Genomic DNA, 24,545 nt, shown 5'->3' on the forward strand with positions numbered 1-24,545 from the left:
CTCCAGCAAGCAATCGAGGGTATGAGGAGTGAATGCGAGGATCGACGGCACGGTACATCGAACAGCCGGTACAACTCTTATCATACCTACAACTTGATTTTTTTTTCGAGAACATCGATGGTAATTTTATCAAACCTAAATTCGAGAGATAAGCTGAGCAGACACTGCGGGATTCCCCACAGGCGCACACACGATCAATCAGCGCGCTCCTTCAATATCAATATCGGATGTACCGTTGAAAAAAAAATTTGGTCGGGCGAGGTACGACTCTCACAATTGACGAAGACGTTCAAATTCCAAGGTTCAAGACCCCAATATGTGGAATCGAGCGGAGAGCGGTGATAAGTTATCTATGATGAGCGCCGAGGTGAAGATCGCGCTCGTTGTGCCTCGAAATCGCTTGGCAAAAGCATTCGGAGCTTGAGACGAGAGCTCCATGCGAATCGATTGCGTAAATTGTTTCTCCAGAGTGGTCAGAAGCGGTTGTGTGCGGAAATGAAGACATCTATCTCCTCGAAGTATCTGATGCGCAGAGGCGATGGTGGAAGAGCGACCAAGACGATCTGCATGATGTCATCTGACACGAGTCAATCTGACATTCCTGCGAACGGATACAAGGTCGACATTGAACGGGATGAGGAGTTGCCATGGACGCGTGGAACACAAACGTTGAAATCAATTTGTCAGCGAATACGTTCGGTTGTTGAGCGGCTAGTCTAAATTTGTATCGTGAGAAAAATATTTGTGAACCTTCGTTTAGCGCTTAGCCTTTCAGCTATATTGAAAACGACAATGACCAGGACGACGGTGACAACGACGACGATAGCGACCGCGACCCCCACAACTACAACTACCACAGTATTAATGGCGACAACCGAACACCGTAAACACACTCCAGTTCCATTTCTACTCGAGGCATTTCCTATACCACCATCACATATTCCACCATCGCCTAATCCACCACCTTCACTACCACCTACTGCACCACTACCCCCAGTTCCAGGTCCATCTCCTGATGCAATCCTTTTCCTTCGTCGTCTATCCACTTCTAGTTCAGATCATTCACTTCGAACTAGAACCAGAGCCGGAAGTTTATCAAGTTTACGCTCATTCCAAAAGAAACCTTCCTACGATCTAACCCATAATACAATATCAGAAGAAGGCCCCCCATCAGAACTCGAAAGACCTCGCTCAACAAGTCCAGACGTTCCAGCTATCATACAAGCAACCTCACGTTCACGTTCACGCCCTCGTACGCGTAGATCATCAGACTTACCCAGTCATGAGTTAGACCAAGAAGATGCTGCCGACTCGGATTCAAGCATCGATCTCCATACCCCCTTACCGTCAGTCTCTGTCTTGACCTACCGACCTCATTTGGTAATGACTCTCTTTTCAGCCATCTCATGCTCAGACACGGCCTTCTCTCTCCCCACTCAAAACTCCTCCCACCATCACCTCTACCCCAAAGTCGTCTCTCCATAGCTTCACAAGCTTCCCTCCAGTCTACCTTCTCCGACGCTTCATTAATAACAAATAGTTCCACTGGAAGCAAACATCCAAAAGATTCAAGAGACACACCTAGTAGACGCGTCAGGCATCGTGATGGAAGGTTATTGAGAGGAGGCATCGGCCTCACAACTGGTTTGGGCTGGAGTGATAGGTGAGTATTTCCGTCGTTTAGAGTGGCGGACTAGCTTTCGAGGCCCCGCTTTTATCCTCTCCCATCTTCGCTTCTCTGTCTTATGTCGGCTCCGTCCTGCCAAGAACGGCGGTTTGCGCGGACGCATCGCCCCGTCAAGCGACATCTTGCAATTTTCACCAGTGCCTATCTTCACTTTCCCCGGATCGGGCCACGCCCCAAGCTCTCCGTCTTCTCTTCATGTCCACATCCAAATACTAACTCTTCGAACAGCGAAGACGAAGACGCCCCCTCCCCACTCACACGTCGTCTCTCAGCCCTCAACCTCTCCCGACGCTCGTCTGCTGCATCCATATCCACATCTCAATCTTACTCCTCCCTCCGCTCCCCACACCCCCTCTCACGCAGCATATCCCACTCTATCCTTCGCGAAGAAGAGAATGAAGAAGACGTGGATGAATTTGGCCGCATTGTCCGAATACGCGACTTCCCACCCACAGATTACGGGCCCGACGACCCATTCTCCAAAAGCCTCCCACTCAACAGAAGCAGAAGCAAAACCAAACCTGTTACCTCCCGCTCAAAAACCCGCCCTCACAAACTCAAAGACGACGACGCTCGGGTTTCCATCCTACTTGAAGATGGGATTACCCCCACCCGCGCAGATTTTCGCACCAGCACAGGGTCGAGTTCTAGTGGACTCGGCACGGGCACGGGTGGTGGGATTGGTAATGGTTCGAGCACGGCTTCTACTTCGTCGCTATCCATTCCCTTCCCTGCGACGCCCCAGAGCCCAGTACCGTTCTCGGAGACGAGTACTAACACCTCCTCAGGCATGGGTTCGAGTCATCCAACACACCAGCTATCGCTATCTCACTCATCTACCCTGTCGTTATCCAACATCGACAAATCGCTCCCTCCGCTCCCCTTGACCCCAAAGAAATACCCGCCATCGCTTTCGAGGATGAGGACGTATTCGAGCACGTCGAGCGTTGGCTCTGTGGAGTTCAGTGGAGGGCTTAAGGTCAATGTTAATGGTGGTGAGACTGGGACGGGAACACCCAGGCCTTCATTAAGTGGTGTGCCAAGGCCTTCGTTGGGCGCTACGCCTCGACCGTCTTTGGGCAGTGTTCCGAGGTCTTCGTTGGGCGGTGTGCCCCGACCGTCTTTGGGTAGTGTCCCGAGGTCTTCGTTGGGTGGTTCGCGCCGACCGTCCTTGTGTGGTGTACCCCGCCCGCTATTAAGTACCCCCCGGCCCTCGATGAGCCACAGCCTATCTGTATCCAACAGCTCATTGTCGACGCCTAATCCGTCTCTATTGACAGGGCAGAGCGACCACAGTGGAGGTGTATTCTCTGTGCCATATGTGAACGCAAGCACACGGGACAGCAGCTTCATGGACCCAAGGGATAGCGACTTCGCGAACCCCAGAGATATCAGCACTATCACTATCCCAAGTAACTCAAACGCCCGAGAAAGTGTCCTAAGCCTGAGGGAAAGCGGCTCGCAAAGCCCTCTTCCGCGCACCTTCAAGCTCCTCCAACCAGGTGAACAGCCCTTACGGCCAGGGGCAGTACTGACGTATAACCGGAACGTGCATGATCAGCTCAAGCGTACGCATTCACAGCCACAGTCTCCGTTGACGCAGTCGCATACGCCGATTCTGCCTTTGTCGCCTGTGATGCGGACACTTGTGATGCCTAGTTCTTCGGGGAGTGTTGGGGGTATAGTGGGGATAGGGAATGGAGATAGGCCAAAGTCACGGACAGGAACGGGGATGGTGTATCGTTCGTCCTCAGGTCATCCGGGAAGTAGGATGAGGGTGCCGAGTACTGTTAGGCCTAGTGGGATTGGTGTTGCGTTGTAAGTGGTGACTGGTGAGAGGAGTTCCTTTTTCATTTGTGAGGTCGGAGTGTTAACCTTGGTTTCAGGAGCGATGTGATGTGAGGCGATGGGCAACCATCAGCAGGCGGTGGACTGTGTGCAACAAATTTCGATCCCAGTGAGGTCGGATGGACTTAGTGCGTTCTTGTACCTGAGACTCTGTCTCAGATACTCTGGGGAATATCTTACTACCCCGCGGGCATCAAGGTGCTGTGTTTTTCCGCCGCATGTTTACCTGGAGACGATACCATCCTTGACGACTCGACAACATCACTTCTTCTCGACGAACCGACCACACCCTTCCCGACGAACCATCTACATGCAGAGCATCAATAACGTCAACGCACACATTTCACATTCTGCAGATTCATATATTTCGGACAGTTACTTGTCAAGGGACCTGAAGGTTTCAAATATTTCCTTTTCGAGGCCTAGTCTATATCTTATCATGCCATGGCTCGCTCTATCATGGGCTTGGAAGGGGTTATGGATTTAAATTTGTTCACGCTTTCATCTCTGCAGGACTGTGCCTTTTTTTTACATCTCGTCCCATCTGACCCGCGTCTGCATGCCCGAACCTATTCCCATCTCACGAATGTTCTATCTGTCTTGGCCTCATATCCGAGCCTCTGTCGCCGCCGCCGCCACCACCACGCACTCTACCCCTTCCTGATCATCATCCATCACATCTGTCAAAAGATTGATAGCTGCCGCTGTCACATATTTTACTCGTCCTGCTACATTCTCATTCTTGTTTATATTTAGCATGGACGCAAGGGTTACATACATACATATACATATTACTTGAAGGATTTTTTTTTTCGTTGTGTATACTTATGTCGAATAATTTGAAATGTACATTTTGGAGTGTTGAGTTGGTTCTCGAACAGCCAGCGCTAGCCAGCATCCATCAGCTTTCTTTGATAAACTCTAACCGCGAAAGCGGGGAAGAACCCGAGCAACCTAGCCCTATCCCAATATTCGTTTCATCCGAGAACACGTTGGTACGCATATGCAGGTTCTCGTTGCGAATACAAGGGGTCTGACTTTACTGAGTTAATCGACGGGTGTGATGCGTCCAAGTCTCAAGGTCCCAGCAGACAAAGACACGCCCAAAGTTCGCGTTCACTGAGGCTGCATGCGTGTCCCCAAACTTTTTGAGGAAAACGATGGCACGTTCTCTGACCAAAGTGCTTAGTAGTTGTGACAGACTCATTGGGAAAGCCTTCTATTGAATCCATGGCGCAACTTGAAACAGGCTGAATCATCGGTGTAGAAACGCACCCGGCGGCCGTTTTTGTTGACCTCGCCTTAGAGCTGGCTTACTAAGCCATTATGGTGACTCTTTTTTGCTGACATTCCGGGGCGTGCCCTTCGGCAACGACATAGTCGTCATTCTGTTTCTGTGCTTGTTTCCTTTACTCTAACTCAGAACGTGTTTGCTATCATTCCACAGGGTCATTGATTTTCTCCGAACACCACGGGTAACCCATGGGAGACGATTTGGTTAGATACTATTCTAGCATGCTTCAAGACTGAATAGATCATGGTGGATATCTTATGATCCAAAGGTAAAGAGGCATGGATTGCCGCCACGGTAGTTGAAAATGACATTTAATTATCGTTCCGTTATGACCGGTATGACACTTGCTTCATTCATGCTTGCCAGTCCCAAGGCAAAAAGATCGAGCTGCATCCAATCCCGCGTGGCGACCCACCTGGCCCGATCCGCGGACCACACTGAAAAGGAACGTTGTTTGCCTACTAGTAATAGGCTCTAACACAGATGGGATGGCCTTTGGTGGATAAGTGGAACGTTACTCGGTCGCATTGGGCAAGCTGGTACAGGATATGGACCGGAGGTACGTCTGGTGGCGGTTGACCTTGATCATCGAAATCTGATTGAACGATACCCCAGTGAGCCATACATTGACAACAATGCTCGCAAGCAGTCGTAACGGGCCATCTGCATCACCAGGGTCACTGCACGAGCCCAAATGGGCATGAAATGCCTCCTACAAGTCCATCCAATTGCGAATGATATATATTTATTATAGCCAACGTCTTTCCCAACGTGCTTCGGCCTTATTTGCTGTGCTTTTCTTGTAAGTATATATCCTGATCCTATTATACTTGGTCGTGTCTCATGGTTCAGCTCAGGCCTTAGTATGCTATAATTCATCCGAGGACTGCTGCATCCGAAGCAGCAAGTCCGTTGTTCCCCCATCCGATCACACTTCAGTGAGAACCGTTGTCGGTATTCTGATTCAATCGTTCGATTTGGAGTTCCCTTACTTCCCTCATTGGTTGGCTTGCATGCAAATGAGTTCCCTGCACTGGTACTTGACAGCGAGTTTACTCCACTTTTGTCCTCCAGAGACTCGAGTCACTGCTGTGAATGTGTCGCGTGAAAATCAGGTTTGTGTATCGGGCAACTTCTCGTCGACTCATGTGGTGGCATCAATGTTCATGTTCGCCATCTAGTACCGTCATTTGCAACAGAGGATAGGTAGCAGTCATCCTATAATTTTACGTATCTATGAACTTGGTGTCGTCTGCACTGGGCCCCTGGCATCCTGAGAAAGCTCTTGTACTGTAGCTCTGAAGCAGCTTCACATTCGACTTTTGATAGTTTGGAGGATATACTTACAGACCTCTTTAAGTGGCGGCGGCCGCAGTGTGAAATATATAAACAAGCGATGTATGTCATGGATTGTATTGCCTGGGAAGCTCATTGCGTTTATCACACCTAGTGGTCGCCAATGCCGTTCTTCAGCAAACGAGCCGCGTAGTGACTGGAACTGGAAAAATTTCTCACCTTCCCGAGGTAGCTGGCCGTAAAGGCTCCTCTCACTAAAAAAAGATATAGTGCATATAATCTCCACCCCGTGATCAGCGCCCGACTAACCTTCAAAGGCGTGGGCTTAGTCTCGACTGGTGGCAATCTATCGTCCGGTTCCAATTTGTGAGTTTGCTGACTGTAACAAGGTTCTTCGCAGCTCTTTCTCCGTGTTTCGCGCTGCCGATACGCTGTGCTATAATCCGTCAGTCTTCAGATGAGTTTTTGACATGGGCAAGAAGTAACAATATCGTACGACAGCCAGAGAAGACACGATTGTCTATGCGTGATTAATGGGATAAATAATGAACCACATTCGAGGGTTAGCCAAAAGTCTTGTTTCGTCGTTAGGTACCGCATAATCCGCATGTGCTCCATCATAAAGGGGAAGAAGACTGAATCTTTAGGCAGTGACCATCACTCTGCTGATGATGATCGACCACCAAGCACGGCGTTATCGCAGCTGTGTTATGCACAGCTATGCACGGGTCCCACACTCTCGGTGCAGATATATTTCCACATGAGACCACCATGCTAGGCACCAGAGCGCCATATCTATTGATTGATGAGTTCATTAGTAGTACTCTATGTAGAACAATACTTACACGCCTAGCCTCGGGCTCGGGGACCTGTTCCTCTGGAGCCATGAGACGTACCCAACCAGTCTGCCATTCTCGCCAGGTGCTGATGTCACCAACAAACTTGTCGGTCATGCTCACAGCTTCATCATGAGAACACGTTCATATAAGTAACAACTGGAGCGCTGACTGACCGATAATAAGCCCGATGCTTTGACAGTCGAATGTAACGATCGGGCTCGGGAAAGCGCATACGTTTGTTCACGGCATTGGCCCGAGAGTTATTTTATAGTGATGACTCATCAACACTGCGTGAGCGATCATATGGTGGCTGTGCAGGTTAACGTTTTTTTTTGATTTCCGGTCGGGAAATTGTTAGGGGGTGTATCAGTAATTGTGTGTTGGTCCGGCATAAGCTGATGCCCATTCGCATTCGGTTATCTACACCGCATATAAAAGCATCCATTCCTAGCTTACCGTTAAGTCACTCCCACCCATTCACTCACAATGTCTATTTCTGACCAGCGTGAGGAGCCTGGATCTCGCAATTCGGTTTTCACCATAGTCGAGGATGAAGAATTCAACTTCGAAAAACATCTCAAGGACATCATTAGGCGGTAGGTTCAGCATCATTTCATCAACGACCGGCTATGGTTGACAATTCGTTGCAGACGTGATGATGAAGAAATAAAACGCCGTGAGCTCGGTGTCGTGTTCGATGACCTTCGTGTAGTAGGCACTGGCGCAAGAGCATCGTTGCAACAGACCATCGGGTCCTTATTTAGCCCTACCTCCCTCTTGCACACAATTAGTGAAGCTCGTCATCCACCCCTACGGGATATACTGTCAGGCTTCGAAGGCGTCGTTGCACCTGGCGAAATGCTACGTGAGCCTCATGTCCGAATCTCACCCCCTGTACCTCATGACACCTTATTCTATCAGTTGTTCTTGGAAAGCCTGGATCAGGGTGTAGCACATTCCTTAAGACCCTCGCAAACCAGCGTGGGGAGTACCATGCTGTTGAAGGGGAGGTTTCCTATGATTCATTTACCCCTCAAGATATTCACAATCATTACCGCGGAGATGTCACTTATTGCCCAGAGGACGACATTCACTTTCCTACCTTGACCGTCGAAGAAACATTGTCTTTTGCCATCAAAACTCGCACGCCTCACGCCCGCTTCACCGATCAGTCGAGGAATCAATTCAATGCCGAATTTTTGGATGTTCTCCTCAGAATTTTCGGCCTTCGGCACGCTCGAAAAACTGTTGTCGGTGATGCCGCGACTCGCGGAGTATCGGGAGGTGAGAAGAAGCGTGTTTCCATTGCAGAGGCACTCTCTTGCAGGAGCATGATTGGTGCATGGGACAAGTAAGCTTCTGCTGTGGTAGGCTGTTCTGGCGTTAACTCGGCATATTTAGCTCCACTCGCGGCCTAGATGCTTCTACTGCGCTTGAGTTTGTTCAAGCTTTGCGTCTGGGTACTGACATCGCACGTCTTACAACTATTGTGTCCATTTACCAAGCCGGGGAGCAATTGTATGAGCTCTTTGACAAGGTGTGTGTCATCGCTGAAGGTCGAATGGCCTATTTTGGGCCGGCCAGCGCCGCCCGTCAATATTTCATCGATATGGGCTATGAGCCTCATAATAGGCAGACTACAGCAGATTTCCTCGTTGGCGGTGCGTTCCCTCTTTCATCTCTCGCTCGCGTGCCTGATCATCGGTTATTAGTCACTGACCCATTTGGTCGGAAGATGAGGTCAGGGTTTAAGGGCATAGTGCCCAGAACGGCTGAGGAGATGGCAGCCCATTTCCGCGTGTCTCAGCTTGGCCATCTCAATCGTCAGGCAATTGACGAGTATCGGGCACTTCATGTCGGGAAGCCTGACCACCAAGAGGCATATCGGCTGAGCGCAGTCATGGAGCATTCCGATCATGCACCCAAAAATAGCTCATACACTATATCTATCCCTATGCAAATTAGGGCTGTGATGATTCGCCGTATGCAAATTATCAAGGGCGACTTGTCCGCGCAGGTGGTGCAGTTATGGTACGTTTCTATACGATATCCATCATACGACGTTCTGACACTACTGTATGAATCAGCGCTCAGATCTTCCAAGCCATCATCATGGGATCTGTCTTTTTAAAGTTGCCTGATGCAACCTCGGGCTTTTTCTCTCGGGGAGGTGTTCTGTTCTTGTGAGTGTCTTATTCGGCCATATTCAGGGACTATCTAACATCATGTAGCGCTCTCTTTTTTGGCGCATTATCTGCGATGGCAGAAATTCCCGCTCTGTTCGCCCAGCGCCCTATCATATTACGTCACCATAAAGCAGCGATGTACTACCCCTTCATTGAAGCTTTGGCCCATACAGTGGTAGACATTCCCATCACGTTCATTATTCAAGCTGTTTTCTGCGTCATTCTTTACTTCATGGTCGGCCTGCAAAAATCAGCATCCCAGTTTTTGTGAGTGCATGTTCACGTGTCTATCTGGAGCGTCATGGTCTGATATTGGTCCACAGTGTATTTTTCTTAATAGTCTTCAGCATAACCCTTACAATGAAGGCATTCTTTAGGATGCTTGCGGCCAGCTTCAAGGATGAGTCCGGTGCAACGTCGTTGGCTGGTATCTCCGTATTGGTTGTTTCCCTGTACACCGGTTACACTATTCCTCGTCCAAGTATGCCAGGCGCCCTCAGATGGATAACATATATCAATGTGAGCATGTTTTTTCTCTCTCTGTACCACCTGAGCTGAATCGCTTGACTTGAATGAAGCCTCTTCGTTACGGCTTCGAGGCCATCCTGACAAACGAGTTCCACACACTGAACGCTACTTGCACCACGCTCGTTCCCCAAGGTCCAGGATACGAAAACATATCTTTAGCAAACCAGGTTTGCACGACTGTCGGATCACTACCTGGCATGACCACCGTAGACGGCAATAGGTTTGTGGACATGTCATACGGCTACTCATATAGTTATCTCTGGAGAGTAAGTTGACCATCTAACCTCAATCGTCTCCTGAAATCTCATTCTCCGTAGAATTTTGGTATCATCATTGCCTTTGGGGTTGGCTTCTTCGTTTTCTTGCTCATTGCCGCGGAGTACAACACGAAGTCCGCGTTTGACACCGCGGTGACTCTCTTCAAGCAAGGGACACGTGCAATGGAAGTCAGTCACACTACGGAAGATGAAGAGAAATCTAGCTTATCTACTCGGCCACCATCTTTGGACGCGGGCGCCGCGCGGACCTCCGGCGCATCTGGACCATATAGTCCACTCGAAAAGCCAGGAACCAATGATGTATTTACTTGGCAGAACATTCAATACATCGTACCAGTATCTGGCGGAGAGCGGCGCTTGCTCGATGATGTCTCTGGGTACGTTGCGCCTGGAAAATTAACGGCTCTCATGGGTGAATCCGGTGCTGGAAAGGTTCGTCGCATATATATCTACTAGGCTCTTCATTCAACTTCTTATCACAGACGACATTGCTCAATGTTTTGGCTCAACGAGTCGACGTCGGAGTTGTCACGGGAAATCGGTTCGTCAACGGGCAGCCCGTCCCTGCAGACTTTCAGGCTCAGACGTGAGTCAACCTGCTAGTAATCAAGATCTTTCATTGATATTCCTTGCAGCGGCTATTGTCAACAAATGGACACTCACTTGGCCCAAACAACTGTTCGCGAGGCTCTTCTGTTCTCCGCTCGCCTACGACAACCTGAGTCTGTCCCATCTGTGGAACTCGAAGCATAGTATGTTCATATCCATTCACCATACGCATACGACTGAGAATTGTGGATAGCGTGGACAAGTGCCTGATCATGTGCGGCCTTGAAAATTATGCTGATGCCATCGTTGGATCACTGGGTGTTGAGCACCGCAAGCGTACCACCATCGGGGTTGAGCTCGCAGCAAAGGTGCATTCTTTGGAGCCACGTTTTTGATGCTGTGCTGACAGTTTTAAAGCCCAAGCTGCTTTTATTCCTTGATGAGCCAACGTCCGGTCTCGATTCCCAGTCTGCTTGGGCAATCATGACGTTCCTTCGTGAGCTGGCAAACAATGGACAGGCCATTCTTTGCACGTGAGTATGCTAGATTCGGGATTCATCGAGATGCTTAATTGTTGTAAACCAGAATTCACCAACCCTCTGCCGAGCTTTTCCAGGTGTTTGACAGGCTACTACTACTGCGCAAGGGCGGTCAGACCGTTTACTTTGGTGATATCGGCGATAAATCGTCAATTATGCTGGATTACTTTGAGCGCAACGGAGCTACTCACTGTGACGCCAATGCCAACCCGTGAGTCACTCCGTTTACATCTCTGAAATGACTTCTAAGTTGGTATTCAAGTGCTGAGTACATGCTGGATACCATTGGGGCCGGCGCAACCGCGACCACCTCTGTCGACTGGCATGACATCTGGAAGCGATCTCCTGAAGCTGCTGAACTTCAAGTGCAGATTGAACAGATACACGTTGAAGGTCGCGCACGGCCATCGGTTGCGACGGAACGTCACTCTGAATTTGCCACCTCATGGATTCACCAAGCGGTTAACCTTACGAAGCGCAACTTCGTTGCGTACTGGCGCAACCCGACGTATCTCATCGCGAAAATCACTCTCAACATAGCGGGTGGTTTGCTCATAGGGTTCACCTTTTACAACTCTAAGGATACCTTGCAAGGGACACAGAACAAGCTTTTTGTGCGTTTCTTCCATGCTCGCTCCTCAGTCATGTGCTAATATTTTCGTGCAGTCAATTTTCCTAGCAACCGTTCTCTCTGTTCCCATATCTCAGCAACTCCAATCTGTCTACATCAGTATTCGTTCCGTCTATGAAGTTCGCGAGCGACCAAGCAGAATGTACAGCTGGACTGCACTGGTTACGTCGCAGATTCTGGTTGAGATTCCGTGGAACATCTTTTGCTCATCACTATTCTTTCTCTGTTGGTACTGGACGGTCGGTTTTGATACCGATCGAGGAGGCTACACATACTTGATGTATGGAATTGTGTTCCCCCTCTATTACACCACCATCGCAGAGGCGGTCGGAGCCATGGCACCCAGCGCAGTAATCGCATCGCTGTTGTTCAGTACGGTATTTTCATTCGTCGTCATCTTGTGAGTTCAACTCGCTTTTTTGCCGGTCCAATCGCTAATGCCTCCGAAGTAACGGTGTTTTGCAGCCTTTCCGTGCGTTGGGTTGGTGGCAATGGATGTATAGGGTATCCCCATTCACATACCTCGTTGAAGGTCTTCTGGGTCAAGGTCAGTGCACGCCCTCTTCCGTTTGACCTTTACTAAGGCCTCCCTTAGCTATTGGTGGACAGCTGATCAATTGCGCGTCAACTGAATTAGTGCCAGTCAATCCTCCCAGTGGACTTGATTGCTCGGCGTATATGGATCCTTTCATTTCTTTTGCCGGTGGCTATATCACGAACCCTAATGCAACGACTCAATGTCTATACTGCCCTTACCGCACCACCGATGAGTTCATGTTCAGTAATTTCAACATCTTGTATTCTCACCACTGGCGGAACGCGGGCATAGTACTGGGTATCGTCGTCTTCAATGTGCGTTCCTTTTATTTGACTTCCTTGCATGCACTCATGGTTTCTAACTTTTAGGTATTTGCTATATTTGCGTTCACATACATATTCCGCATACGGAAGGGCAGCATATTCAGTCTTTTCAAGGGCCGAAGATAGAAATGATACCATTGCTTTGTCGTTTTACTTTTACAGTTGTAATAATCAGTCTAATAGTGATTTATATAATGTATTAGCAGTCATTGCTCCACCAGCTGGAGTAGCATCGGGCTCCTTCCCACCACTGGTTCGAGTGTAGAGGGGGCGTGAGGCAGATTAAGACCAACTCATCACGTGCTACAATCAACCCAAGTGTTAATTGCAATTGCAAGGAGCTTGTAGCAATACCAGTAGTGTAAACATAAATTTAATGATGGACCAGCTTGTAAGATGCTCACGCCCCCTTCCCCCATCACTCATTTACATGAACGTACATGTAACAGCTCGGGTATATAGTTAATCATCCATAAGAGAATGCACAGCATAACTTGCAGGTCACCGTATCGACAAAATCCCCGATCTCGTCGAACTAGACCTTTCTTTCCCCTCTTTCTTTTTCTTTGCGCCCACCCCCTCCCATATCCTCCAAAACTTCAGATTCTCGTCCCCAGCACCTGTGCACACGACGTCGCCTGCAGGCCCCACCGCTGTGTACAGCACCCGCGAGTCGTGTGCGTCCCGTATCTCCGCAATACGCTCGAGCGAGGGGTACGCGTGTACCATAATTGCGTTTGTAGGGTATCCATGCGTCGTGAGAATTTCTTTCTTATGCGGTGACCAGATGATGGAGGTGACTTGGGATGGCGTTTTGAGAGAGTGCAGGCGGGCACCGGTGCCACTGTTCCAGACGTGAACAGTTGCGTCGTTTGTGCCCCCACCACTGGCCAAGAGGGAAGATTGCCAGGGGCACCAAGCAATTGCCTTCATAGTGTTAGATATGTCAAATACAATCGAAAGACAACAACTTACCTTTACAGCTGCAGTATGGTTCCGCTTCGTCCACTTGGCCTGTCCGCGCGCACCTTCCGTAACATCGCCCACGCGTCCATCCCAAATATTGACGACATTGTCGTTACCTCCGCTGGCTAGAAGTTCGCCGTCTGCTCTCCACTTCAGACCGCAGACTTCTCCCGTGTGTCCAAGGAGTTCCATGACTTTGTGCCGAGGGACGCGGACGTCATGGTGCCATATACTTCCATCCCCACATCCAGAGCTGAGGATGTGGGCATTCCAAGATAACACAGCAATTTGACCCTGGTGTCCACCCATCGTCCGGAGCTTCTGTCCTGCTTCTACATCCCACAACTCGACTTCACCAGTACCAAGACCAATACCGAGGTAGGCACCATCATTCGAAAAGTCAACCGAGGAGACATATGTGCCTTCGGGTGCTTCACTAAGGTGAGAGACTAGCCCTGTATCGGCCCGCCAGACATAAGTGCTCTCAGCAAGGGCGACAGCAACAACGTTCTGGATAGACCATGACACCAAATTAAGGTAAAAGTCATCAACCATGCCTGGAGCGTCGAGGACGCGCTCAGGCTGAGTGGGAATGCGGCGGGACTTGTTGGTTGTAGAGCTAGTTGACGAAGGGAGTTCACCCGGACGTCCGTAGAGCGGACGAGCTAGTTCACGCTGCTGGGAAAGTGTGGAGTCTGAAGATGAAACTGGGGGCGCCTCGTGGTAAGCCAGCACGCGGCGATTGAGCGGGACACCGGTGGCAGCTGCAAGACGAGCTGTATGTCCTGGTGATACAGTTTTTGGGTTGAGACTCATGAGTTCGAGCGTGGCAGCAACATCGTCGGCTTCACGAGTAGTAATAAAACGATCACGATTGTCACCGGTAGATTGTGTGCGTTCCCGGGTAGCAGGAGTTGATCTCGAGCGCTTGAGCTCTGGTCTAGGCTGTGATGTAGGGGGCAAATAGTCGCGTGAAACGACGTCCAAACGGGTCTCGATGCCGCCTTTTCTGATCACTCCTCCACTCGCTTGGCGCTGAAATGAGTCTGAGACGGCAACACCACCCCCAGTTGCACGTTTTACGGGAGATACTTGTCGCGATTTGGTGATAAATGGATTTGAGAGGTCAGCAGGATGAGATCGTTTCTGCGGGGAGATGGAGATACTATTAAAGGCAGAGATGATAGATGGAGTGAGGGGCGTCTTTGCATCTGAGCGTGATCTGTAGCGAGATGGTGTCTTGGGTATCGAGGTCATCGTGACGCACGGCAAGCACCACAATCAGAACCGACTGAGAGCGAGTGAAAGGCCTGACGTTTGCGGCGTTTTGAACGTGTGCGTGTATGTCACGTGCTTTGTTTTTCGGTTCGATTTCTGTCCACGTGCTTTGTTTTTCGCGTCTGTCAGCCGCTTTGCGGTGTCAGCCAGTTCCTAGTATGAAAACGGTCCAACATGTACGAATAAGATGTCCCCCTTTGATCTTACAACGTCGATCTTTTTCACGACGACTTCACGTTCATTACTTTAAACATGTCCCTCAGAACAATCTTCATATATGTTTTTCTCCTTATCAGCATAGCCCACGGTAGTCCTATCGAATCACCCAGAGATGACGCACAGCAGGTGGAGACCGTCCCATTCACAGGGGTTAATCCAACAGATCCACACCTGGCGCACGACCCTGACGGCCTTCGCCCCGCCTCAGCTGCAATGGCAATGATCATTGGCGTTGCCCCGTCCAAAGGGCATGATGGTCCTGGGAGCGTGCTCACACCCTACGAGCAGCCTCACATCACCTCTGCTGCACCCACTGCTTTATTCGTTTCCTCCGCGACCCATGCAACAGCCTCACCCACTCCCAGCCTCCACGTCCCCGAAGGCACGCCTGGGATTACACCCGCACCACAGTCAAATCCCTCTCAACGCAACGTCCTCGTTCTCGCCATCGCTGTCAGTTCTGTCCTGGCCCTCCTGGTCTGCGTCACCACTGGCAAGTACACTCTTGAGTACCTCCGAAAGGCGAAGCGCAAGTTACGGTTGTCGCAGGAGTCTTGGGGACACAGGGAGAGGTCGTTCCCTTCTGAAGTGCCCGCACCAGACCCAGAAGCAGAGCATCAGAGCTTGAAGACATTCTCATTTCCCGGCCAGCCAGCCCGCAAGGACGTCCATTTGTATGACCCCAGTGAACCACCATCCAAGCCCACCATGCGCACCCGGTTTAGCAACCTAATCGCATACACTGCGTTCAGGCACCGTGATCACGACAGCGTCACCACCCAAGACACTGCTTCCTCCGCGCCGTACCTTCTCAATGTCCCGGGCCATTCAGATCACTCTCGTACCAGGAGCGCACCCATTATCACTGCCAATGACTCCATGGCTACTGTGAAACCTGCCAGGTCCACGGAATTAGATTTGGACATCGCCAGGTCGTCCTATCGCGTATCACAGGCGAGTGCCAACGTGCCGAGCTCTTTGCTTCCTTCTAGAGGCAGTAGGTTGTCCAGACTCGATGCGACGTGGTAGTCTTGTCAATCTATGTTATTTCAGAAGTTACTTCTACTGTGGTCATTGACAGAATCGCAGAAAATGATAACACGAAAAGGATAAGTGAGTGCAGCAGACTTGGTATCAAATTACAGAAATTATGGAGTAATTGAACGAGGGAGCGAAATTGGTATGTGCAAATGAGGGTGTATAAAGTCATTAGGTTCAGATCAGTATCATGAATTACTTCCATAGACTAGCAAGCTTCTGCTGCAGATCAGCTAGGGGGTTGCCCTTGCGGATGCGGCAGATGTACGTGAGCGTGAAAATTGCACCAACCTGCGAGGCACGCGGTTAGCTCGATATAAACACACCACAATGAAAAGAACTCACGTTGAAAAGAGTGATACCAAGCATGATGCCCAAGTCGCGCCAGTGGTGAGAAGCCTCGATGTTAAATGCGGCGAACATATAGTCGTCTGTCGTGCGATAAGGACAGAACAAACACGTGGACGTGGCGCTGGGATCGGCAAGGTAACCACCGGCATATGACATGAATGGATCCAAGTATTCGGCGCAAGTAGATCCACTTGGAGGGATGACAGGGACGAACTCATGCTGAGCGCAGTTAATGGCAGTACCACCAATGGCTAAAGGAAATATTTTCAATCATCAATTATATAGATGATTTCGTCCAAAAAAACGCACCTTGACCTAGCAGACCCTCGATGAAGTAGGTGAAAGGGGAGACACGGTACATCCACCGCCACCAGCCGAGAGCACGGAATGGTTGTAAGACACCATTGCTACAAAACAGTAAGAGAGAAGATCATATCACACGCATGCAATTACTTACAAGACGACAACAAACGAGAACAGTGCACTGAACAGCAGCGACGCGATTACAGCGCTTGGAGCCATGGAAGCAACCGCCTGGGCAACAGTTGTGTAATACATGGGGAATACGACGCCGTACATGAGGTATGTGTATCCCGCGCGATCACTGGGGAACCCGACAGTCCAGTACCAGCAGAAAAAGAAGAGTGACGAGCTAATAATGTTCCATGGGAGCTCGACCAGAATTTGGCTGACAATGAGTGCTGTCCAGTTGTACATCCTGCTTGGGCGCTCCCTGATTTCATAGACAGACCGAATGTTGATGAACATTCCCTGAAGTTGCTGCGAGAGGGGGACACAAAGCACCGAGGCCAAAAAGATCGCCTGTCAAATGGATCAACAACTTCCATCAAGTGATCCAAGACACCACATACAAAAAGCTTGGTCTGGGTACCCTGGAGCGAATCACTGCTCTTGTAGAATGTGAAGCCAATAAGCAGGCCACCAGCAATGCAAAGTACAAATTTGGCCATAAGGTAAGTCGGATTTCGCCAGTATGCCTGGAAGTTACGCTGTGTAAGGGCCATAAGCTGGTGAAGCCACGACGTCGCAAACTCGGTAGGCTGTGCTGTTTGAACGACCGGGCGAGCGCGGCCTTCAGTGTGAATGTTCTCGATCTCCTCTTGGAGTGTAGAGGCCTCAGGCGAATTCTGCCAGATAGAGTGCCAGTCAACCGTGCTTGATGCTGTTGCACCCGCGCCAATGACATCAAGCATGTATTCGGCCCTGGAATGAGTTGTCAAGTCAAGAAGGGAAAAATACATTCAGGAATCACGTACGGGTTAGCGTCAGGATGGCATCGAGAGGCACCATTGCGCTCGAAATAATCAAGCATAGTGGAAGATCCCTCGCCGATGTCACCGAAGTACACAGTCTGACCTCCCTTCTTGAGGAGCAAGAGACGGTCGAAGACCTGGAACAACTCTCCAGAAGGTTGATGAATACTAGGGGAAGATTGTGAGAAAATATAGTATAGCACTCGTTATGTCAAGCTTACGTGCAGAGGATAGCTTGGCCCTTATTGGCAAGCTCGCGAAGGAATTTCATGATGGCCCAGGCCGACTGAGAGTCGAGACCAGAGGTAGGCTCATCCAAGAACAAGAGAAGCTTAGGCTACACCACCACACTATCAGCGCATCGCTGGATAGAAACATTACAAGGACAGACCTTAGCAGCAAGTTCAACACCAATGGTCGTACGTTTGCGATGCTCGACACCCAAAGACCCAACGATGGCATCGGCGTGATCCTCGAGGCCGCACATGACTAGACACTTGTCGACACTGAAATAATACGATGAGCCAGTTGTAAAAGAGAAAATGACAACTCACTGTTCTGCTAACTCGGCCATAGGAACAGTCTCAGGCTGACGAAGGTGGGCTGAAAACAGCAGGGCCTCTCGAACGGTAGATTGAGGAAGGTGAGTGTCCATTTGCTGGCAGTAGCCACTAGCACATAATGTGCTTCAGTACCTGCAATCATACGAAATTTCGAAACGATGCACGTACGTCTGTGCCTGGAAGTCCGCAGGAAGGCTCTGACCATTGACCAAACGATCACCAGTCACGACACCGACATCAACACGCTGTGCCAAGACATTTAGGAGCGTAGTCTAGAAATATATATTAAATAGTGACGATCCTAGGACATCCAACAATACGTTACCTTTCCAGCACCCGATTCACCCATGAGCGCCGTCAGTTTTCCAGGAGCGACAAAACCAGAGACGTCGTCCAAGAGTTGACGCGATGTGCCTCCAGAGATGGGGACCGTGTATCGCAAATGCCTCCAGGTAAAGATGTCCGTTGCCGATGGCGTATCGAGTTTTGGAACACTGGCATCTGTCCGCGACGGTCCAGCAAGTTCAGGGTTGGCGCCTTTCTCTTCGTCCTTGGACTCATCAACAGCCTCAGCAGCGCGCGTACCCTGCTTGAAAAGCGTTACAGCAGTGTCAAATGCAGATGCGGTGTTAAATTCGGTCGCAGTGAGCAGAATAACGAGGAAGCCAATGAAGAAGGCGCAGACGACACCAAAGTTCTGAAGAACTTGATTAGTGAATCTCCATGCCAAGAACTGTCAATAGATTTACCCTCCAAAGGTTGCTGTAGTAGTAGTCATAGGACAGTGCCGTGAAAATATTGCCATCGACAAAATTTTGACCCGGCTGGGCACCGACCGTAGAGCAAACCTGGTTAGCCAACGAAACATTTGGATACGCAGGTCCTGATGGAACAAGCATCGAGCAGGTGCCGTTCAGGGTGTGGAACTCGTTTGTCAGTAGAGCCTCAAAACCATAGCGCACAGGCTGCACACTAGCAGTGAGAACACAAACCAACAGTTACACTCCATAGACTTACGTTGATATACATGATCCAGCGGAGGGCACCTGGAATGTTGGGCTTAGGAATGGTGTAACCAGTAAAGAGTGCCACCACCACCACCACGACACCAGCAACGGATGTAGCCGCAGACTCAGTCTTAAAGCACGCGGAAACCATTCTAAAGAACGCCTTCATAGTCGTAGTCATAGCAAGAACGAACAGGAAGAAGATGCTGTATGTGCATTCAGCATGACTCCACAGCTACATTAACGGCAATACTCACAAGAATTGAGAGGCCGTCCTCTGAAGGCCGACGAGGAGATATAGAATAACCACAAACCCAGCTTGAATAATGAACGTGAACGGGATATCGACCATTGTGTGTGCGAAACTTTCGATGAACGGGTAGTACATCGCTGCCTTGTGGTGCCGGAGCACAATCGGACGCTGAGCGAAGAGAGCCGGAATTTCTGCCATGGACGACAAAGCACCGAAGAAGAGAGCGCTGAAGACAAGTGAGACATGCATTTCAGTAACTTTGGAGATACAATACGCACAAGAACAAGACACCGCCACGGGAGAAGAAACCAGAGGTTGCATCAGGTAACTCCAAGAACACGGTACCCATAATGATAGACTGGAAGATTTGCACACTGGAGCAAAGTTGACGGTCAGGTGATTGGTAGACTACAATTGACGGCACACATACGCAAGTTGGACGACTACAGTGCTCCAGTCTCCTTTTATGACCTGCAAGCGGCGCACCATGACAGCTCTAACCTGCATAGGAATCGAGATAGTGTACGAATGTGCCTTTGGTGCCGTGTCGGCGTGCTCCATTATGGCACTCTGCCTGTATGCATCTATGCGCTCGGGCTTCCCGACGTTGTGGGATCGGTAATTCTCGATGGAGTCGCGGTTTGCCTGACCAAGAGAAGACGCCAGGAACACAGCTGCCATCTCCTCTGACGTTCTGGGAACTTTGCCTTCGAAACCGTCACGGATCTTGCGCCCGCTTGGGTTAGTCACTGGAAATCACCGTATAAACAGCTCAATCCCTTCCAGCTAATATAAAACATACCTGCCACGAGGAAATCAGCAGTGGTTTGCCTGTCTTGCGGTTCGTATCCCATGTCAATGAAGTACTGACGCGCGTCCCTAGCCGGGCCAAAGTACACCATCTTGCCCTCTGCAATGACACATACTTTGTCGAAGAGGTTGTAAAGTTGCTCTCCCGCTTGGTAAATAGACACAATAGTGGTAAGACGACCTATATCCGTGCCGATACGTAGTGCCTGAACAAACTCGAGTGCAGTTGACGCATCCAGACCACGAGTGGAACTGAAATAACATTGTTTATGAGCACCGTTGCCAATGAAGAACAAACACAAAAACTCACTTGTCCCACGCGCCAATGAGGGCACGGCAAGACAGTGCTTCTGCGATCGAGACACGTTTTTTTTCACCTCCCGAAACACCACGAATGGCAGCATCACCGACAACAGTGTTTCGGGCATGACGAAGACCGAAGATGCGCACGAGGATGTCAACCACAGCACTATTAAACTGTTCACGTGACTGGTCTGTGAAACGGGCATGTGGAGTTCGCGTTTTGATGGCGAAAGACAAGGTTTGCTCGACAGTCAGGGTCGGGAAGTGGACATCATCCTCAGGACAGTAGATTACATCTCCGCGATACTGCCTTGCGATATCTTCGGGGGTGAAGGAGTCATAGCAAACTTCACCATGGACAGCGTGGTATTCACCACGCTGGTTTGCAATAGTCTTAAGGAACGTGCTGCAACCGGAGCCAGGTCGTCCGAGAACCACTGTCGCGAAAACGTGATTAGCGCGAAAATTCAAGCTTACGTTAGTTCAAGAAAATGACTAACGAAGCATTTCACCAGGTGCAACAACACCCTCGAATCCCGAGAGAATATCCCTGACTGGCGGGTTGCGCATCGTTGAAATGTTTTTCAAGATGGCGGCAGGATTAAACATAGAACCGATGGTGGGCTGCAAAGAAGCACGTGCACCAACACCGACAACACGAAGATCTTTAAACATAACGCCTAGCTCACGGCCCTTGATAGACTCTTCGCCGCGACTAGTAATATGTTACCAAAGACGACTGAATTTTTATTTGTAGAACTCACCGTCTGACAAGGTCTTTAAGCGTAAGTTCAAAATCGAAAGCATCATCAGCATATGCGGAAGTGACAGAAGATGAACTTGGGGTGTTGACCCCCTTAGGTGAGGAAGGCATAGAAGGCTTGGGTGGACTTGGCCGGCGATCCACTTGAGAACGTGTAGAACGTGTTGTCATTGTGCGTTTCAGTTCGCTAACACCGACTGGGTCAAAAAAATTGACTGGAACGCGAGAGGGGGATGAGGTAGTGGCTTCGTGAATCTCATCTTGAGTGGGCTCATCCTGAGGAATATTATTGTCCAGCTGAGGGGCCGGAAGGCTCATGATGATGAGGAACGTAAAGTAAGGGAAGGGAAAAAAAATGGTAAGTGAAGAAGAGAGAACTGGGAGACTAAATAGTCTACCGGCAAAGAAGGCATTATTAACGGGTCAGGGTAATTGGACCGAATAATACGACACCCTTTCACGAGGATCACAATACATTTACATCATGAGACATAAGAACTCGCGGACTCTAAAATTAATGGCAGCACTGCGTCACATCCATGTCCGGCAGCATGACCGAACTTTGCGTGGGCACCCCGAGCCATCCCCGAACGCTGCGATGGAACGTTGCAGGCAAGCGATTTAATCATCTAACACATTCTAGGCTCATGCATCCTTGGAATCATTCCGCGCCAGGCTGCTGATGCCCACCTCGCCTTGTCACCAACATAGACTTTGATGAACTAAGGGTCAAACGAATAGAACACTCTTCACCCCAGGTACATCGCATACACTTCTGTCATACTGGGTTTCAAACCTTTTATTATCTCAGGATGTTACCCAACCTCAAAATACTCTCGGAAACGTTAAACGCTATTACCTCGGACCTCTGTCGTCTCCGTCAAATCCACAAAGCAACTCTCATAGTGCTTCAACAAGTCGTACTCATGACCTTTGGCTTCAAGATGGCCCGCCTCCTCGCTGCAAACAACATCTCGCTGAAATAAAATCCCGTATGCTTGTCCTTGAGTTTGGTGGCGCTGCCGGGACACTCGCCACTATTAAAGACGGTCGTGATCTCAAATGCCAAGCAGCCCTCGCCCAGAAACTACGTCTGATTTTGCGTGGCATACAGAACTATCGCCGAGATTGGCAGCTTATCACGGGGACCTGGTTTAAATTCTCCACGGACGTCAAGCTCATGCAAACGGAAATCGGAGAGGTCTCAACCATTCTATCCACATCGCGGCTCCTCCTATGCTACAGAAACACAATCCCATCTCCAGCGTTTATATCACTGCCATGGGTGCGACTGTCGGTAAGTTCTGCAGAGCTGTATGATGCCATAGTTGAGGATCACGAGCGCGCAACGGGGCCTGGGAGATTGAGTTGATCGTTCTTCCACAGATCTGCACTCTCAATGCTGCATTATTGCATACGTGCGAGCTCATTACAGGGTTGCGGATGCTATGAAGAGAAATTTGGAAATCACAAGAGGCGGCATGGCAAGTGGGGCCGTCATGATGGGTCTGTGTAGGCAGAGTGTCCAGGAGGATCTGCCTTTGTTGATACTGCTCTGTGCAGACGATAAAGTCCGGGAGGACTATCGAAAGAGGAGCTCGAGGGCTCTGCGATCCAACCAGTTGCACGGTCCGTGGAAATGGTTGCAGATACCCTCACAGTCAGTAAAGTTGGTTTCTGTGTAGGATTGCAAAAGCGTCCAGATTAGCTATCACTTATCGTTTTCCGTGTTTGCTGGTTATCACACTAGGTCTTACTAGCTATAGTACAGGCAACTATTATTATAGGAAGGTTCAATGTCCTACATGTGGGGTGAGGCTTATCTCGGCAACAGGGTCAGTCCTCGGTAGCGAGTGCTGAACGCAAATTTTCACCGAACCGATTGGCTGAGCCTATTAGAGCGAGTATCTGGCGTCCAACATCATCTGTGCTCAAGGTTACTGGCTATCAACGCCGACACGACCTAGGGTGGTTGGGTTTGACAGAGTGAAGTTCAGGATGGGGAGCGAGCAGCTGGTCTGCAGGGTGGGCAGGACACTGATTGCGATTGTAGGCTTGGATACATTAATCGAATTATAATGAACTAAGATCAGATATGACTGCGCCACGAAACGTGCATGAGTGAGAAACACAAAAACAGATTCTGTAGAGTAGGGAGAGGAGGATGAGAGCAAAAAAAAATCCGAAGCGAGAACGAGTTCGAGCTCGTCACAGCTGGGTGCCGGAAAGCATCCGCAGGCTCCAGTTTCGAGCATCGTGCTAACCCTGTTCCAACTCGGAACCTTGATCGGTTCTGTCAGTACATGAGGGCAACCTAGTCCAGTGTTGATAAGCTAAATTTTTCAAATTTTTTCAAAATTCTCTACCAAATTGACTGCGGGAATTTCTTATGTCGGCGTTTATTTCATGATTGCGTCCTTTGTTAACTCGTCTGACATGTAAGTATTGCTAGTTCGCACTTTTGAACGCATGACTTGCCTGACATGCGGGAACACTCAATATATGACATGTTCAGCTCCGAACTTGAGGCGATACACAAAGCGCGGCTTGGAAGCTAGCGCGGACGCCAATGTTTGGGTGTAACACATTTTATCTCTGGCCCCGGATAATGGTTTGCCTTCGACTTTCCTTGCCCTCCTTCTGCTTCAACCGCCACCTACAGACCCCCAATGCCCGTCATCGACCTACTTACTGGTGTCTTTCAACGTGCTGAGCACCATCACTTGCAGCTGGTATGCGACCTTTCTCTGTTTGCCTTGCTGCACTTAGTGCTGCCGCCATTCAGTCTCGAACCTAGGTTCGAACCTGAACTTTTGTGAACGGAACCACCGTTCGGTCGGTGGTTTGACATACAATACAGGACCAGACCCTACCTAGGTTCTTCGTTAGGGCGGTCTCGGATGGATGTCAGACCCGTTTGCACGAGTCTGAACCGGTCCGAACACATCATCCACATTGTAAGTTCTCGCATCGCAAAAGACTACCTTGCTACTCAGGGGTCTGTGGTTCCATCTGAATGGACATTCTCAAGTGGTGGCATCACCAGGATCACACGTTGTAACTCCTTGCTGCCGAGGACTTTCGAGGCACTTCAACTGTTGAAGAGTGTGTACCGTCAAGGCCATATCTCGGCAATGCCGAGCTTGTTGCTCCTCAAAATTTTGTTAAATAGTTGATCATACCA

At 49.7% G+C, this 24,545-nt stretch overlaps 6 protein-coding genes across 6 annotated transcripts; 4 read left to right on the forward strand and 2 right to left on the reverse strand.

Annotated features, from left to right (window-relative positions):
- Positions 1-787: 787 nt before the first annotated feature.
- EDB93DRAFT_273121 (uncharacterized protein) lies at positions 788-3,771 on the forward strand. Its single transcript, XM_041455919.1, has 4 exons — positions 788-1,346; positions 1,400-1,663; positions 1,916-3,519; positions 3,574-3,771. Exons 1-3 carry the CDS (start codon positions 793-795, stop codon positions 3,507-3,509), a joined length of 2,412 nt encoding a protein of 803 aa, XP_041312957.1. The 5' UTR covers positions 788-792; the 3' UTR covers positions 3,510-3,519; positions 3,574-3,771.
- Positions 3,772-7,317: 3,546 nt separating this feature from the next.
- On the forward strand, positions 7,318-12,787 carry EDB93DRAFT_1334054 (ABC-2 type transporter-domain-containing protein). Its single transcript, XM_041455274.1, has 20 exons — positions 7,318-7,560; positions 7,615-7,829; positions 7,886-8,315; positions 8,366-8,625; positions 8,677-8,995; positions 9,052-9,147; positions 9,196-9,417; positions 9,474-9,669; positions 9,729-9,944; positions 9,996-10,388; positions 10,439-10,542; positions 10,592-10,708; positions 10,759-10,873; positions 10,923-11,038; positions 11,091-11,255; positions 11,307-11,658; positions 11,711-12,075; positions 12,125-12,222; positions 12,271-12,527; positions 12,582-12,787. Exons 1-20 carry the CDS (start codon positions 7,451-7,453, stop codon positions 12,660-12,662), a joined length of 4,227 nt encoding a protein of 1,408 aa, XP_041312958.1. The 5' UTR covers positions 7,318-7,450; the 3' UTR covers positions 12,663-12,787.
- On the reverse strand, positions 12,788-14,872 carry EDB93DRAFT_1217852 (WD40-repeat-containing domain protein). The gene is made up of 2 exons (XM_041451092.1): positions 13,512-14,872; positions 12,788-13,463 (listed from the first exon to the last, which is right to left on the reverse strand). Exons 1-2 carry the CDS (start codon positions 14,757-14,759, stop codon positions 13,038-13,040), a joined length of 1,674 nt encoding a protein of 557 aa, XP_041312959.1. The 5' UTR covers positions 14,760-14,872; the 3' UTR covers positions 12,788-13,037.
- Positions 14,873-14,912: 40 nt separating this feature from the next.
- Positions 14,913-16,203, forward strand: EDB93DRAFT_273370 (uncharacterized protein). Its single transcript, XM_041455921.1, has one exon. It carries the CDS (start codon positions 15,033-15,035, stop codon positions 16,026-16,028), a length of 996 nt encoding a protein of 331 aa, XP_041312960.1. The 5' UTR covers positions 14,913-15,032; the 3' UTR covers positions 16,029-16,203.
- EDB93DRAFT_273356 (ABC-2 type transporter-domain-containing protein) lies at positions 16,131-21,792 on the reverse strand. Its single transcript, XM_041455920.1, has 20 exons — positions 21,363-21,792; positions 21,099-21,302; positions 20,606-21,035; positions 20,288-20,547; positions 19,916-20,234; positions 19,764-19,859; positions 19,490-19,711; positions 19,243-19,438; positions 18,975-19,190; positions 18,551-18,922; positions 18,394-18,497; positions 18,217-18,333; positions 18,054-18,168; positions 17,884-17,999; positions 17,666-17,830; positions 17,261-17,612; positions 16,846-17,210; positions 16,698-16,795; positions 16,383-16,639; positions 16,131-16,328 (listed from the first exon to the last, which is right to left on the reverse strand). Exons 1-20 carry the CDS (start codon positions 21,412-21,414, stop codon positions 16,233-16,235), a joined length of 4,152 nt encoding a protein of 1,383 aa, XP_041312961.1. The 5' UTR covers positions 21,415-21,792; the 3' UTR covers positions 16,131-16,232.
- Positions 21,793-22,244: 452 nt separating this feature from the next.
- Positions 22,245-23,084, forward strand: EDB93DRAFT_273466 (uncharacterized protein). Its single transcript, XM_041455922.1, has 3 exons — positions 22,245-22,688; positions 22,748-22,867; positions 22,925-23,084. Exons 1-2 carry the CDS (start codon positions 22,356-22,358, stop codon positions 22,811-22,813), a joined length of 399 nt encoding a protein of 132 aa, XP_041312962.1. The 5' UTR covers positions 22,245-22,355; the 3' UTR covers positions 22,814-22,867; positions 22,925-23,084.
- Positions 23,085-24,545: the final 1,461 nt, after the last annotated feature.

The sequence above is a fragment of the Suillus bovinus genome (assembly GCF_016758785.1).
Source record: "Suillus bovinus strain UH-Sbo-P2 chromosome Unknown EDB93scaffold_2, whole genome shotgun sequence".
NCBI lineage: Eukaryota > Fungi > Basidiomycota > Agaricomycetes > Boletales > Suillaceae > Suillus > Suillus bovinus.